The sequence below is a fragment of the Lethenteron reissneri genome, unplaced genomic scaffold (assembly GCF_015708825.2).
Source record: "Lethenteron reissneri isolate LAM-NWPU_2019-01 unplaced genomic scaffold, ASM1570882v1 scaffold_1738, whole genome shotgun sequence".
Taxonomy (NCBI): Eukaryota; Metazoa; Chordata; class Hyperoartia; order Petromyzontiformes; family Petromyzontidae; genus Lethenteron; species Lethenteron reissneri.
In genome coordinates this window covers 1-17,162 of record NW_026891485.1, presented here as the reverse complement: position 1 = coordinate 17,162, position 17,162 = coordinate 1, and the positions used below count along the sequence as shown (strand labels likewise).

Here is a 17,162-nt window from a genome sequence, read left to right as displayed (position 1 = left end):
CCGGAATGAGAATTGGACTGGGACATCTGGGCCCCGGAATGAGAATTGGACCTCAGCATCCACGCCCCAGAATGAGAATTGGACTGGGACGTCTGGGCCCGGAAGGAGAATTGGACCGGAACATCTGGGCCCCGGAAGGAGAATTGGACTGGGACGTCTGGGCCCATGAATGAGAATTGGACTGGGACGTCTGGGCCCCGGAATGAGAATTGGACCGGAGCATCTGGGCCCCGGAATGAGAATTGGAGTTCGGCCTCGGGCGCCAGGAATGAGAATTGGAATTCAACTGTGGGGCCCCAGAATGAGAATTGGAAAAAACCTGTGGGGCCCCGGAATGAGAATTGGAATCCACCTGTGGGGCCCCGGAACGTGGATGGGCCCTCGGAAGGGGCACGGAGAGAGGGGCGGGGCTCTTTGGTGCCCGGAACGTGGATGTGGCCCCGGAAGGGGGATGGAGGGAGGGGAGGGGCTCTGTGGGGGGGAGGAGGGGCCCCTCCCCTCCATCCCCTCCCCCCTCACGCCCCCCGTTGAGCAGGAAGAGGTACGGAGTGAGAGCAGGTGAGATCACAACAACAACGCAGCAACATGAGCAACAACGTGACAACAACATAACAGCATCATAACAATAAGAAAAACGTAACATAACAGCAACATGACAATATAAACAACAACAACACCAACATGACATCAACATAACAACAACATAATAAGAATAACTTAACACATAACGTAATAGCAACATGAACACCAACACAACATGAAAACAACATGACAATAACAACTTAATCAACAATCACTGTGGGTGCGGTGTTGTGGTTGTAGGGAGCGTCGCCACCGCTCAAGTCGGCGGAGTGGAGACCGCGAATCCTCCAGGAGACGCGCAGGTGGAGACGGACACGGAGACATTGAGAGAGAGGGACGTGGAGTCACGGGGAGAAGGGACACGGGGACACGGAAGAGAGGACACGGAGACACGGGGAGAGAGGGACACGGAGACACGGGGAGAGGGGACACGGGAGAGAGGGACACGGGGAGAGAGGGAGAGGGACATGGGGAGAGAGGGACATGGAGACGGGGAGAGAGGGACACGGGGAGAGAGGGACACGCGGAGACAGGGATATGGTGACACGGGGAGAGAGGGATATGGAGACACGAGGAGAGAGGACACGGGGACATGGGGAGAGTGGGACACGGGGGCATGGGGAGAGAGAGACACAGGGAGAGAGAGACACGCGAGAGAGGGACACGGGGACTTGGGGAGAGAGGGACACGGGGAGAGAGGGACATGGAGACACGGGGAGAGAGGGACATGGGAAGAGAGGGACACGGAGACATAGGGAGAGAAGGACACGGGGAGAGATAGACATGCGAGAGAGGGACACGGGGACTTGGCTACGTGAACTTGCGAGGAGACGGGAAGTTACCACTCGTTGGTCTCTCTCTGACATCTCACCCTTCCCACGTGCAACCCCTAGCGGGTCGCGGGGTCGCGAGAGCCGTCGCCACGACGACCCTCCCCCCGCCGCCCCTCCCCTCGCCCCCACGCCGTGCGGGGCCGGGGGGAGGGGCCGACCCCCCCTCCCCCTCCCCAGGCCCGACTGCCACGCTGCCCCCGCGGCACGAGGACTTCAACCCGGAGCGCCCCGTGTGGGTGCGCTGCTCCACCAGCGAGAGCTACTTCTCCCTGGACCCCCTCGACCAAGTGGTGGGCCACCCGCAGAGCACCTACACACCCTGCGGTGTCCACTACGCTATGCACTACACTACGCTATACACTACGCTATACATTACACTATACACTACACTATACACTACACTATACACTACACTATACACTACACTATACAGTACACTATACATTACACTATACACTACACTATACACTACACTATACCTACATTATACAGTACACTACACTATACACTATACACTACACTACACTATACACCACTATACACTACACTATACACACTACGCTATACTACACTATACACTACACACAAACACTATACACTACACTATACACTATACACTACACTATACACTACACTATACTACACTATACACTACACTACACTATACACTACACTATACACTACACTATACACTACACTATACACTACACTACGCTATATGCTACACACTACACTATACACTATACTATACACTACACTATACACTACACTATACACTACACTATATACTACACTATACACTACACTACGCTATACACTACACTATACACTACACTACGCTATACACTACCACTACGCTACACTATGCACTACACTACGCTATGCACTACACTACGCTATACACTACACTACGCTATACACTACACTACACACTACACTATGCTATACACTACACTATGCTATACACTACACTACGCTATACACTACACTTTACACTACACTATGCTATATGCTACACTACGCTATACACTACACTGCACACTACACTATGCTATATGCTACACTACGCTATACACTACACTGCCACTACACTATGCTATATGCTACACTACGCTATACACTACAACAGGGGTGGGGAACGTCCGTCCCGCGGGCCATATAAGGCCACAAAACCATTTGGTGTGGCCCTGCCAAGGCAACCGCAGGCGGGACTCGAAATTCACTAAATCTAGGAGCAAACCTGGAAAAGCAGTTGTGAGTAGCAACATCATCAATACCAGCTAACATCATCACACGCCTCGCCAAAGAGAAGCAGTTCCAGCCATCACATTAGGGTGAGTTAATTAAATGTTGACCAAATATAATGGGCTAATTTTAAGTTGATAATTTGTATGGCCGCGAATGATGTTATAAATATCCAAATCGCCCTTGGCAGACTTAAGGTTCCCCACCCCTGCACTACACAGTACACTATACACTACACTATACACTACATACTACACAGTACGCTATACGCTATACACTACGCTATACACTACACACTACAACCTACGATGTACACTATACACTACACTACGCTATACACTACATACTACGCTATACACTACACACTACGCTATATACTACACTATATATATTCTATACCACACTGTACTATAAACTTTACACTTCGCTATAGATGCTACATCGCACTAGGCACTGTCCATACTCCACTCTACACCACACTCTTTACACTAAATACTGCACACTGGTGAGCAGCGTGAGTGTGTCGGCTGCGTGGTGAGCATGTGGTGAGCGTGGTGAGTGTGTGGTGAGTGTGTGGTGAGTGTGTGGTGAGCACGTGGTGAGCACGTGGTGAGCGTGTGGTGAGCGTGTGGTGAGCGTGTGGTGAGCGTGTGGTGAGCGTGGTGAGCGTGGTGAGTGTGTGGTGAGTGTGTGGTGAGTGTGTGGTGAGTGTGTGGTGAGCGTGTGGTGAGCACGTAGTGAACGTGGTGAGCGTGTGGTGAGCACGTGGTGAGCGTGGTGAGCGTGTGGTGAGCGTGTGGTGAGCACGTGGTGAGCGTGGTGAGCGTGTGGTGAGCACGTGGTGAGCACGTGGTGAGCACGTGGTGAGCGTGGTGAGCGTGTGGTGAGCACGTGGTGAGCGTGGTGAGCGTGTGGTGAGCACGTGGTGAGCACGTGGTGAGCGTGGTGCGTGTGTGGTGAGCAGGGTGAGAGCACCGCAGTGGGCACGTCTCTGCTCACGAGCCTCTGCGAGGAGTTTGAGCAGCGCCTGGGGAGGAGGAGGAGGGACGCCCGGGCGTCGCGCCCCCACTGGGAGCCGCCCCCCAGCCAGGGTGAGCGCGCTTACCGCTCCTCACCGCCCCTCACCGCTCCTCACCACGACTCACCACATTCCCCATTACTCCCCGTGCTCACCACTCTGTCTCCCCGTGTCCCTGTGTCTCCCCTTCTCCCGTGTCTCCCTACATCTCCCCGTGTATCCCCGCATAACCATGTCTCCCCTTGTCTCTGTGTTCTCCCTTGTCTCCCCTCGCCTCCCTCCCGTGTCCTCCCCGCATCCCCGTGTCTCGCTTGTTCCCGTGTCTCACTGTATCTCCCCCCGTGTCTCTCCCCGTGTCTCTCCCCGTGTCTCTCCCCGTGTCTCTCCCCGCGTCTCTCCCCGTGTCTCTCCCCGTGTCTCTCCCCGCGTCTCTCCCCGTGTCTCCCCCGTCTCCCCCCCTGTCTCTCCCCGCGTCTCTCCCCGTGTCTCTCCCCGTGTCTCTCCTCGCGTCTCTCCCCGTTCTCTCCCCGTGTCTCTCCCCGCGTCTCTCCCCGTGTCTCCCCGCGTCTCTCCCCGTGTCTCTCCCCGCGTCTCTCCCCGTGTCTCCGCTTGTTCCCGTGTCTCACTGTATCTCCCGCCGTATCTCTGCCCACGTCCCCCCGCGCCCCCCCCCATGTCCCTTGACTCCCTCTCGTCTCCCCGTGTCCCCCCTCATCCCCCTCCCCGTGTCCTCCCTCATCCCTCATCTCCCCGTATCCCCCCCCCCCGCGTCTCCCCCCGTGTCTCGCAGGCCACTCGTGCGGCGTCTCGGACAGCAGCAGCAGCTCGGACTCGGACTCGGAGTCGGAGTCGGAGTGCGGGAGTGAGGGGGAGGGGGAGGGGCCGCGGGGGGCGGTCTGGGTGCGGTGGACGTGGTGGAGGAGATCAGGCGCAGGAAGAGTCACCCAGACAGACTCCACCCGGAGCTGTGGTTCAATGATCTAGGGCAGGTACGATACGGGGCAGGTACGACAAAGACAAAGATCCCCAGTATAGCCTTAACAGACTATTGGGGCAAGTGCTGTTAGCGAGTAGCACCAATGAAGGCTGGCACGGCACACGAGGGGGTGGGTTCCCAGTTCCCACGCTGTGCTGATTATCACAGCACCAGGTACTCATTTAGGGCTCGGTTAACCTAGGGGAGGCCCAGGACTGGTTCAAATATTCGCCACAGTTTTTCACGAGTGGAAATCGAACGCGGGTTGGAAATTTCTTAGCGCAGTTGCGCTAACCTATACACACTACTATGACCTGGTTACCTGGTTAATGCGGCTGTGATTGTGGTGAATGTGGTTGTGTAGATTAATTACAGGCCGCTGTGTGTGTAGTTGTTGTAGTGGTTGTGGTTGGTTTAGTTGTTTGTGTTGTGCTGGTGGTGTAGATGAACGACGAACCGCTGTGTGGTGAGTGTGTAGTTGTTGTGGTTGTTGTAGTTGTGGTTGGTTTAGTTGTTGTGTTGTGGTGGCGGTGTAGATGAACGACGGGCCGCTGTGTGGTGAGTGTGTAGTTGTTGTGGTTGTTGTAGTTGTGGTTGTTGTGGTTGTTGTGTTGTGGTGGTGTAGATGAACGACGGGCCGCTGTGTAAGTGCAGCGCGCGAGCCAGGAGCACGGGGATCAGACACGCCATCTACCCTGGCGAGGAGGTGAGGGGTCGCCGCACCAACGCTGCACCAACGCTGCACCAACGCCGCACCAACGCCGCACCAACGCCGCACCAGCGCCCCACCATTGCTGCACTAACGTCTTACAAATGCCGCAACAACGCCGGAGCAACGCCGCAGCTACACCGCACCAATGCCGCACCAACACCGCACCAATACTACACAACACCACACCAACACCGCACCAATACCGCACCAATACCGCACCAACACCGTACCAATACTACACCAATACCGCACCAACACCGTAACCACGCGGCAGAAACACTGTACCAATGTCGCAGCTCCACCACTCCACCGCAGCACCAACAAAGCACCAACGCCACACCAGTGCCGCACCCACACAACACCCACACAACACCCACACAACACCACACCACATGGTTACTGTGGCAGTTGTGGTTGACTGGATGGTCGTGGTTGCCGTGGTTGCGAGCAGCCGATTGAAGCGTGCCGCCCGACGGGGAACAACGCTGGGCGCCTGTTCCACTACCGCGTCACCGTCTCCCCGGCAACCAACTTCCTGGTACGTGCTTGTGTGTGTGTGTGTGCGCGCGTGTGCACGTGTGAGAGTGAGTGAGTGTGAGAGCGTGTGTGTATGAGTAGTATGGATGTGTGTGGAAATGTGCGTAAGTCTGAGTATGATGCGTGTTCGTGTGTGTGCATCTGTGCGTGCGTGTGCGTTAGTGGGGAGTGGTAGTGTACCGGTTACCGCTACGCCGCGCTACTAACGGCCAACCAGTGACAGTTATCTGAACTGATCCTGGGCCTCCCCTAGGTCGTCTCAGCCTCAATATGAGTAGTTGGTGTGATGTATAAACATCGCCACTGGGGAGAGAAAGGCGGCCGGGCGTGGTGCTGGCCACCCACCCCGTCGTGCGCCGTGCCGGCCCGCCCGGGCGCTACTCGGCTCGCGGCACTTGCCCCAACGGCCTTGTGTGCTGCGTTTGTGTGCTGCGTTTGTGTGCTGCGTTTGTGTGCTGCGTTTGTGTGCTGCGTTTGTGTGCTGCGTTTGTGTGCAGCGTTTGTGTGCTGCGTTTGTGTGCTGCGTTTGTGTGCAGACGGACCGCCCCACGGTGATTGACTTTGACGACCACGAGTACATCTTCGAAGGCTTCTCCCTCCTGTCGCACTCGCCCCTCAAGGACGTGCGTACACCGCTCACCGCTGGCGCTCATCCGCACGCACGAGCACTCGCTCACCGCCGCTCACCCTCGTTCGTTTGTCCACGCTCGCCCTCCGCGCTCACCCTCACGCCCTCGCTCGCCCCCGCTCACCATCGCTCGTCCACGCTCGCCATCGCTCACCTTGCCATTGCCTCCCCGCTCACCACCCCCGCTCACCCCTGCTCGCTCACCCTGCACTGTATGGTGGATGTAGGGACACTGTGTAAAGTCGTCCGCTCAACATCGATTACAGCATCATCTTCTTGTAGAGACGCTGCCACAGGTACTGCTCCGCTTTGCCGCTCACTCGCTCGCCCACCGCCTTACTGACTCACTCGCCCACACGCTCGATCACCACGTTACTAACTCACCCACTCGCTCGATCGCTCGCAACCATGTGAACTCACTCGCTCAGTTGCCCACTACCCACTCGCCCGCTCACCACCTTACAAATTCACTCACCCCACTCGCCCACCACCTACTGACTCACTCGCCAATACGTCCACGCGCTCCGCTCACCACATTACTAACTCACCCACTCGCTCGCTCACCACCATGCGAACTCACTCGCTCACTTTCTTACTCACCATGTTACTAACTCGCACACTCACCTGCTCACACGCCTTACTAACTCACTCCCCCACTCACTCACGCACCACCATGTCAACTCACTCGCTCAGTTGCCCACTACCCACTCGCCCACTCACCACCTTACTGACTTACTCGCACCTCACCTGCTCACCGCCTTACTAACTCACTCCCCCACTCGCTCACTCACCACCACGCATCTCACTCGCTCAGTTGCCCACTACCCACTCGCCCACCCACCACCTTACTGACTCACTCACCCACCCGTCCACGCGTCGCTCACCACCTTACGACTCACTCGCCCACGCGCTCACCACCTTACTACTCACTCGCTCACTAACTCTCCAGCTCACATGTTCGCTAGTTTACTCACTTGCTCACTAGATTGACAACTGCCCTGCTCAAAAGATTACTCGCTAATTATCAACCCACTAGCTCACTTACTAACAAGTATGCTCACTCGTTACTGACTCGCTCGCTCATTTACTAGTTTACTCTTCCTTTCTCTAGCTCACCAGCTTACACACTCACTAGCTCGCTCACTAACCAGTAACTCACAAGCTTACTGGTTTTCCTCACTCGTTCTCTTGCTCACCTGCTACAGATTAACAGCTCACTCGCTCACTCACTAACCAGTCTACTACTAACCTGCCTGCTTAACAGTCGACTATTCCTCTCGTTAACTAGCTTACTAACTCGCTAGCTCACTAGCTTGCCATATCACCACTACTAGCTCGCCGCTCATTCACTAATGCACACATTTACCAGCTCGGAGCTTGGGTGCTTGTATGTTGTGGTGGTTAATGTAGTTGTGGTTGTTGTGATAAATGTGGTGCTGTTGTGGTGCTGTGGCTATTGTGGTTGTGGTTATTGCTGTGTTGTTGTGAGGAATGTGGTGGTTGTGAATGTTGTGAGGAATGTAGTTGTTGTGGATGTTGGATGATTGGTTATGGTTATTGTGGTGGTTGTTGTGATTAATTGGTGGTTGTGGTTATATGGTTGTGGTTGTAGTGGTTTATGTGGTTGGTTATTGTTTTGTTGGTGTGATTAATGTGGCTGTAGTTAATGTGGTTATGGTGTTTATCGTCGTGGTTGTGGTTCATGTGTGGTTGTTTCTTAAGTGGTTGTGGTGTTTCCACGAATGTGGTTGTTGTGGTTAATCTGGCTGGCTATTGTGATTAATGTGGTTGCTGTGGTGGGGGTTGTGGTTGTTGTGGTGTTGTTGGTTAATCTGGTAGCTGTTGTGGTTGCTGGGGTTATGGTGGTTGTGGTTATGGTGGTTATGGTTGTTGTGGTGGTTGTGGTTGTTGTGGTTTTGCTTAATTTGGTTGTTTGTGGAGTTGTTGTGGTTGTTGCTGCAGTGGTTGTGATTAATCTTGGTTGTGGTTAATGTGGTTGCTGTGGTGGTTAATCTGGCTGTTTGGGGTGGTGGTTGTGGTGGTTGTGGTGGTTTGTGGTGGTTAATCTGGCTGTTGGTGTGGTGGTTGTTGTGGTTGTTGTGGTTGTTGTGGTTGCTGTGGTGGTTAATCTGGCTGTTGTGGTGGTGGTTGTGGTGGTTGTGTGTGATTGTTGTGTTGTTGTGGTTGTTGTGGTTGTTGTGGTTTGTGTGGTTGTTGGGTTGTTGTGGGTGTTGTGGTGGTGGTTGTGGTTGTGGTGGTGGTTGTGGTGGTGGTTGTGATTGTTGTGGTGGTTGTGGGTTGGGTGGTTGTTGTGGTTGTTGTGGTGGTTGTGGTGGTGGTTGTGGTGGTTGTGATTGTTGTGGTTGTGTGGTTGTGGTGGTGATTGTTGTTGTGATTGTTGTGATTGTTGTGGTTGTTGTGGTTGTGGTGGTTGTTGTGGTTGTGGTGGTTGTTGTGGTTGTGATTGTTGTGGTTGTTGTGGTGGTTGTGGTTAGAACTTCACGGTGCGGGGTCTGGAGCTGCTGTCGTCTTCATTTTCTGGGACCTGTTGGAGCTCCACGACTGGGACCTCTCTGGTGAGGTTCGCCTTGTTGTTGTGGTTGTTGTTGTTGTTGTTGAGTGGTTGGGTGTGGTGGTTTAGTTGTTGACGGGGTGGTTGTTGTTGTCAGGACCCCAGTTCCCCGATGGCCGCTCCTCGTGCCCGCGGTTCCACTTCTTCCCAAGATTCGTGCGCTCGCTGCCCGGTAACCACCACCACCACAACCACCACCACCGCAAACACAATCACCACAACCACCACCACAAACACAACCACCACAAATACAACCACCACAAACACAATCACCACCACAAACCACCACCACCACAAACACAACCACCACCACGAACACAACCACTACCACGAACACAACCACCACCACAAACACAACCATCACCACAAACACAACCACCACCACTAACACAACCACCACCACAAACACAACCACCACCACAAACACAACCATCACCACAACACAACCACCACCACGAACACAACCACCACCACAAACACAACCATCACCACAACACAACCACCACCACAAACACAACCACCACCACAAACACAACCACCACCACAAACACAACCACCACCACAAACACAACCACCACCACAAACACAACCACCACCACAAACACAACCACCACCACAACACAACCACCACCACAAACACAACCACCTCAAAAACAACAACCACCACAAACACAACCACCACCACAAACACAACCACCACCACAAACACAACCACCCACAAACACAACCACCACCACAAAGACAACCACCACCACAAACACAACCACCACCACAAACACAACCACCTCAAAACAACAACCACCAAACCAACAACACACAACCACCACCACACACACACACACAACCACCACCACAAAGACAACTATCCCTGCCCCCAACCCCAAGCCTGCCTCCGCCCCACCCCCACCCCCACCCCGCAGCCTGTTGACGCTACTCTGGGGGGGGTGGGGGGGGGCACCTGTGGCCTGTGGGTCTGTCTGCGGCAGACAACGGCAAGGAGGTGCTGTCGCTGCACCAGGTGCTGCTCTTCCTGCTACGCAGCGCCACTCCCCTCGTGTCGGACCCCCAGGAGGCCGAACTGCGCTCGTGGACCGACGCGCGCTGGCAGCGCTTCGCCGAGGAGTGCAAGGGCATGATCGTTACCAACCCCGTCACGGTGAGAGCACCGGCGGCGTCGCCGCGGTGACCTCGTCGCGGTGAGAGCGCCGGCGACATTGCGGTGACGTCAACGCGGTGACGTCGTCACGGTGACGTCGTCGCGGTCACGTAGTTGTGGTGACGTAGTTGTGGTGACGTAGTTGTGTGACGTCGCCGCGGTGACGCGATGACGTCGTCACGGTCACGTAGTTGTGGTGACGTAGTCGTGGTGACGTCTTTGTGGTGACGTCTTTGTGGTGACGTCGTCGTGGTGACGTAGTCGTGGTGACGTAGTCGTGGTGACGTAGTTGTGGTGACGTAGTCGTGGTGACGTCTTTGTGGTGACGTCGTCGTGGTGACGTAGTCGTGGTGACGTAGTCGTGGTGACGTAGTTGTGGTGACGTAGTCGTGGTGACGTCTTTGTGGTGACGTCGTCGTGGTGACGTAGTCGTGGTGACGTAGTCGTGGTGACGTAGTTGTGGTGACGTAGTCGTGGTGACGTCTTTGTGGTGACGTCGTCGTGGTGACGTAGTCGTGGTGACGTAGTCGTGGTGACGTAGTGGTGACGTAGTCGTGGTGACGTAGTCGTGGTGACGTAGTCGTGGTGACGTCTTTGTGGTGACGTAGTAATAGTCGTAGTAGTGACGACGTATACTCTGCGGTTGTCCCGTAGCAATACCGTGCACGCATCGTGTGTGTTGCGTGCGTGTGTGCGCGTGTGCGTGTGTGCGTGCGTGCGTGCGTGTGTGCGTGCGATGTGGGTATGCTCTAGTAATACTACACAATGCGATATCCTATCGTAATACTGCAAGAATGTGATATGCTGTGGTAATACTATACAGTGTGGTATACTGTAATATCACTAGACAAAGTGGTATACTGTGTTGCTAGTTGAAAATGTAAGAAAAAGCATTTGTGCAATTAAAAAAAGAATGCAAAGGGAAAACATTAGACTTAGAAGAAAATTAGTTCCCTAATTAGCCAGAAACATGTATGTGAAACAACGCATACTGCGGCAACTTATAGCGGGGGATACATGTACTCGTCTCCCCATGTCCCCCCGTGTTTCCCGGTGTGTCCCCTTCTCTCCCCATGTCTCTCGTGTCTCCCCATGTCCCGTCATGTCCCCATGTCCCCATCTTTCCCCCGTGTCTCCCCATGTCGCCCCATGTCTCCTTCTCTCCCCTGTCCCTACGTCTCCCCCTGTGTCCCCATGTCCCCCTGTGTCCCCATGTCTCTCGTTTCTCCTCATGTCCCCATGTCTCTCGTGTCTCACCATGTCTCCCCATGTCCCCGTGTCTCTCGTTTCTCCTCATGTCCCCGTGTCTCTCCATGTCCCCATATCTCCCCGTGTTTCCCCATGTGCCCCTCCCCCTGTCCCCACGTCTCCCCATGTCTCTCGTGTCTCACCATGTCTCCCCATGTCCCCGTGTCTCCCCGTGTCTCCCCGTGTCTCCCCATGTCTCCCATGCCCCCGTGTCTCCATCTCCCAGTGTCTCTCCCCATCGTGCCCGTGTGTCCGTCTCACATCACCGTGGTTACACAATACAGTGCTATATAATACTCTACGGTGTGATATCCTCGGCACTACAATACAGCACTCTCTACATTGTCCCTGTGCCTCCGTTAGAAACCCACCTCGGTGAGAATCGATCAGTTGGACCGCGACCCCTCGCAGGGGCCCCAGGGGTCGCAGGACGACTCCAGTCCCATCATCGTGCACTTCGGCATCCGCCCAGCGCAGCTGAGCTACGCGGGGGACCCGCAGTGAGTACCGCTCACCACCCACTCGCCACACGCTCACCACTCACTCACTCGCCACCCACTCACCACCCGCTCACTCACCACCCACTCACCACCCGCTCACTCACCACCCGCTCACTCACCACCCGCAGTGAGTACCCACTCACCACCCACTCACCACGCGCTCACCACTCACTCACTCACTCACCACCCACTCGCCACACGCTCACCACTCACTCACTCGCCACTCGCTCACCACTTACCACCCACTCACCACCACTCGCCACCCACTCACCACCCACTCACTCACCACCCGCAGTGAGTACTGCTCACCACCCCTCACCACACGCTCACCACTCACTCGCCACTCGCTCACCACTTACCACCCACTTACCACCCACTCGCCACACGCTCACTCACCACCCGCAGTGAGTACCCGCTCACCACCCACTCACCACACGCTCACCACTCACTCGCTCGCCACTCACTCGCTCGCCACTCACTCACTCGCCACCTACTCACCACCCGCTCACTCACCACCCACTCACCACCCGCTCACTCACCACCCGCTCACTCACCACCCGCAGTGAGTACCCACTCACCACCCACTCACCACGCGCTCACCACTCACTCACTCACTCACCACCACTCGCCACACGCTCACCACTCACTCACTCGCCACTCGCCACCACTTACCACCCCTCACCACCCACTCGCCACCCACTCACCACCCACTCACTCACCACCCGCAGTGAGTACTGCTCACCACCCACTCACCACACGCTCACCACTCACTCGCCACTCGCTCACCACTTACCACCCATTTACCACCCACTCGCCACACGCTCACTCACCACCCGCAGTGAGTACCCGCTCACCACCCACTCACCACACGCTCACCACTCACTCGCTTGCCACTCACTCGCTCGCCACTCACTCACTCGCCACCCACTCATCACCCGCTCACCACCCACTCACCACCCGCTCACCACTCACTCACTCACTCACCACCCACTCACCACTCACTCGCTCACCACTCACTCACCAACCACTCACCACCCGCTCACCACTCACTCGCTCGCCACCCACTCGCCACTCGCTCACTCACTACCCGCTCACTCACTCGCCACCCACTCGCTCACCACCGCTCCACCACTCACTCACCACCCGCTCACCACTCACTCGCTCGCCACCCATTCACCACCCGCTCACCACTCACCCACTCACTCACTCGCCACCCACTCGCCACTCGCTCACCACCCACTCACCACTCAATCACTCGCCACCCACTCACCACCCTCACCACTCACTCACCCGCCACCCACTCGCCAGTCGCTCACCACTCGCTCACCACCCGCTCACCACTCACTCACTCGCCACCCACTGACCACCTGCTCACCACTCACTCGCCACCCACTCGCCACTCGCTCACCACTCGCTCAGAACTTATCCGCAATGCTCACCACCCACTCGCTCACCACCCGCTCACCACTCACTCACTCACCACCCGCTCACCACTCACTCGCTCGCCACCCACTCGCCACTCGCTCAGAACTTATCCGCAATGCTCACCACTTATCAACAATACTCACCAATACTTCTCTCCCTTCTCACCCTTTGTGACTCCTTGCTCCTACTGCTATCTCCCTTCTGCTCCCCGTGTCTCCCCTCGTCTCTCGCGTCTCCCCGCGTGTCCCCTCGTCTCCCCGTGTCATCGCCAGGTACCAGAAGCTGTGGAGGAGTTATCTGAAGTTGAGACATTTGCTGGCAAACAGCCCCAAAGGGAAGCCTCCCTACAAGCAGAGGCTCATGCAGAGAGAGGTGAGTGTGTGTGTGGCACAGCGGTAAGCGCACCCCCCCCCCCCTACGAACCGGCGACCCGAGTACGATTGCCGCTTGCGACCAATAACCGCGGCGACTATCTGAACCGCGTCCCGCGCCTCCTCCCCTAGGTCGACTCGGCCTTAAACGAGTACCCGTCGCGGCGTGTTAGTCAACATCCCCGCCGGGGGAGATGAAGGCGGCCACCCACCGTCTCGTGCGCCCTGCTGGCTTTCGTGCGCGCAACTCACTGTGTATATATATATAAATAACCGGCACTTGCCCCAACAGTCTGCTAAAGGCTATGTGGGGGATCTTTGTCTCTGTGTAGGAGGCCCTGCAGAGGATCAGGCAGAAGAACTCGATGCGACGTGAGGTCACGTGGAGCTCAGCAGCCGCGGCTTCTACCGGACGGGGCTGCGGTCGGACGTCTGTAGGTGACCACAACATCGCCTGTCCCGACCCTGACCTCACCTGCCCTGACCCTGACCTCACCTGACCCCACCTTGACCTCAGCTGTCACAATGCTGACCTCACCTGAGCCTGACACCTGGACCTCACCTGCCCTGACCTCACACCGGCAATGACTTAATGTGATCCTCATTTCAACGTGTGCAGCGGTTTGTGCGTGGCGCTACGAACCGGCGACACGAGTTCGATTCCCGCTCACGGAGATTATCTTGAACCTGTGCCCAGGCCTCCTCCCCTAGGTCGACTCGGCCTCAAATGAGTACCTGGTGCAGTGTGTAAACATTGCCACTAGGGAGACAAAGGCGGCCGGGCGTTGTGCTGGCCACCCCCCCTTGTGTGCTGTGCCGGCCTTCACTAAACAGCACTTGCCCCAACGGTCTGTTTTGTCTATCCGGGTGATCTTTATCTTTGGTGATTGTAGTGGTTGTTGTTGTGGTTGTTGTTGCAGCACGCGATGATGCTGCCTGTGCTTACTCACCACATCCGCTACCACCAGTGCCTACAGCACTTGGAGACTCTGCTGGGGTACCGGTTCAACAACCGCGAGCTCCTACAGGTACAACCACCACCACCAACCACCACCACAACCACCATACCCTCAACTACAACCACCATCGCAACAACCATCATAACCACAACTAAAACCACCACATTTCGATTTAAAGCTTTCGTGACTGCAGGGATTCATCTTCTTGGTTCTTTCGGTAAAGTCACGTAGAAGGGAAGTAATAAAATAATAAAAATAAAACATAATAAAATAATTCTCACAACGTTTCGGCCACAACGCAAGCAGCCGTCTTCAGGTGACAGACTCTGTCTACTTGACAGACCTGTTCTCCACCTGAAGACGGCTGCTTGCGTTGTGGCCGAAACGTCGTGAGAATTATTTTATTATGTTTAATTTTTATTATTTTATTACTTCCCTTCTACGTGACTTTACCGAAAGAACCAAGAAGATAAAACCACCACAATTCCAACGACCATAACCACCATAACCACTGCTACAACCACCACAACTACCACCACTACCACCACAACCACCACCACAGCCACCATCATAATCACCATAACTTCAAATACAACCACCACAATGGCTATCATAGCCACCGTCACCACTGCAACCACCACCATGACTACCACCACAATGATAACCCCCTTAGCCACAACTACAACCACCACAACCACCACAATTGCCACCATAACCACCAATACACCAATACCCGCCATTCGCCGCTAAGTGACGGTGACGTCACCACGGTGCCTGTGCCAGGCCAGGTGCACTTCGAGGCTATCGCGTGAAGTGTCGAAGGCCCGCTGCTGATGAAGGTCACGGGAATAGACCCAGGTGCCACGGGTTGACTGGCTGAGACGACTGGCAGATGTACCACCTGTGCCCCACACTGTGCCAACTCGCTGTGCTTTAGCCGCCCAGCTCTCTTCTCGTTGTTGTGAGCGTCGCTTCTCTGTCCTGTTGCTGGAGGGCGACTGCCTCCAACGGCCCATTGGTGTCCTTCACGAGCCTCCTCCTTAGAGGCTGATCTTAACATCACTGGTACCAGTCATCAGCGAGTCCACTCATAACCACCACCGCCACTGAAAACCGCCACCATTACTCGCACCGCAACTGCAACCAGAGTCAATCGCAACCTGATAACTGTGGTGATGTCACCCGCTGACCCGTCGATGACCCCAGCTGGCGATGAATCACCCGAGCCACCACCTTCAACTACAACCACCACCACGACTACCACCACAACCACCACCACGACCACCACCACAACCACCACCACAACTACCACCACGACCACCACCACGACTACCACCACGACTACCACCACAACCACCACCACCACGACTACCACCACGACCACCACGACCACCACGACCACCACCACGACCACCACCACGACCACCACCACGACCACCACCACGACTACCACCACGACCACCACCACAACCACCACCACAACCACCACCACGACCACCACCACGACTACCACCACGACCACCACCACGACCACCACCACAACCACCACCAAAACCACCACCACGACTACCACCACGACTACCACCACGACCACCACCACGACCACCACCACAACTACCACCACAACCACCACCATGACTACCACCACGACCACCACCACAACCACCACCACAACTACCACCACAACCACCACGACCACCACCACGACTACCACCACGACCACCACCACAACCACCACCAAAACCACCACCACGACTATCACCACGACTACCACCACGACTACCACCACGACCACCACCACGACCACCACCACAACTACCACCACAACCACCACCATGACTACCACCACGACCACCACCACAACCACCACCACAACTACCACCACAACCACCACAATTGCAACCTGACCTCCCCGATGACCCCAGCTGGCGATGACCCACCCGAGCCACCACCTGAACTTCGGGATGAACCCGGACCACGCGAGGAACGCGCTCTCCAACTGCGGCGTGCGCCAGCCGACCTACGGGGACCGGCGTGCCCAGCACCTGCACCAGAGGAAGAAGGGTACCGGCAATGGCGTCGCACCACACACGACATCGTACCGGAGCGGCGTCACGCCGCACACGACATGACATCACACCCCGTGGTGTCGTATCGCGAGTGGAGACGGTGTCGTACCACACATGGCGCCGTGCCGCGTGAGGCATCGTATACCACGCCTGTTGACGGCGTAGTGCCACGCGCAGCATCGGCACCACCACGTGCACTTTGTACCACATGTGGCATCTTAGCACACCCAGTGTCAAACCACGTACGACGTCGCACCACGTACGCGTACCACACACGTCACATAGCACACGCGGCGTCCCGCCACGCGCGGTGTCAGCATCGTACCCCGAC

General features: G+C 56.0%; 1 protein-coding gene across 1 annotated transcript; it reads left to right on the top strand.

The window, feature by feature from the left end:
* The first annotated feature begins 71 nt into the window (after positions 1-71).
* Positions 72-16,933, top strand: LOC133339279 (ribonuclease 3-like). The gene is given in 22 exon segments (XM_061547414.1): positions 72-155; positions 536-558; positions 1,570-1,705; positions 3,625-3,751; positions 4,469-4,546; positions 4,549-4,667; positions 5,280-5,360; positions 5,818-5,904; positions 6,440-6,530; positions 6,759-6,779; positions 6,782-6,808; positions 6,811-6,827; positions 9,027-9,057; positions 9,060-9,107; positions 9,201-9,275; positions 10,090-10,259; positions 11,871-12,007; positions 13,705-13,804; positions 14,136-14,184; positions 14,187-14,239; positions 14,721-14,831; positions 16,688-16,933. Coding segments are annotated over 22 exon segments (1,872 nt in total). The 3' UTR covers positions 16,895-16,933.
* Positions 16,934-17,162: the final 229 nt, after the last annotated feature.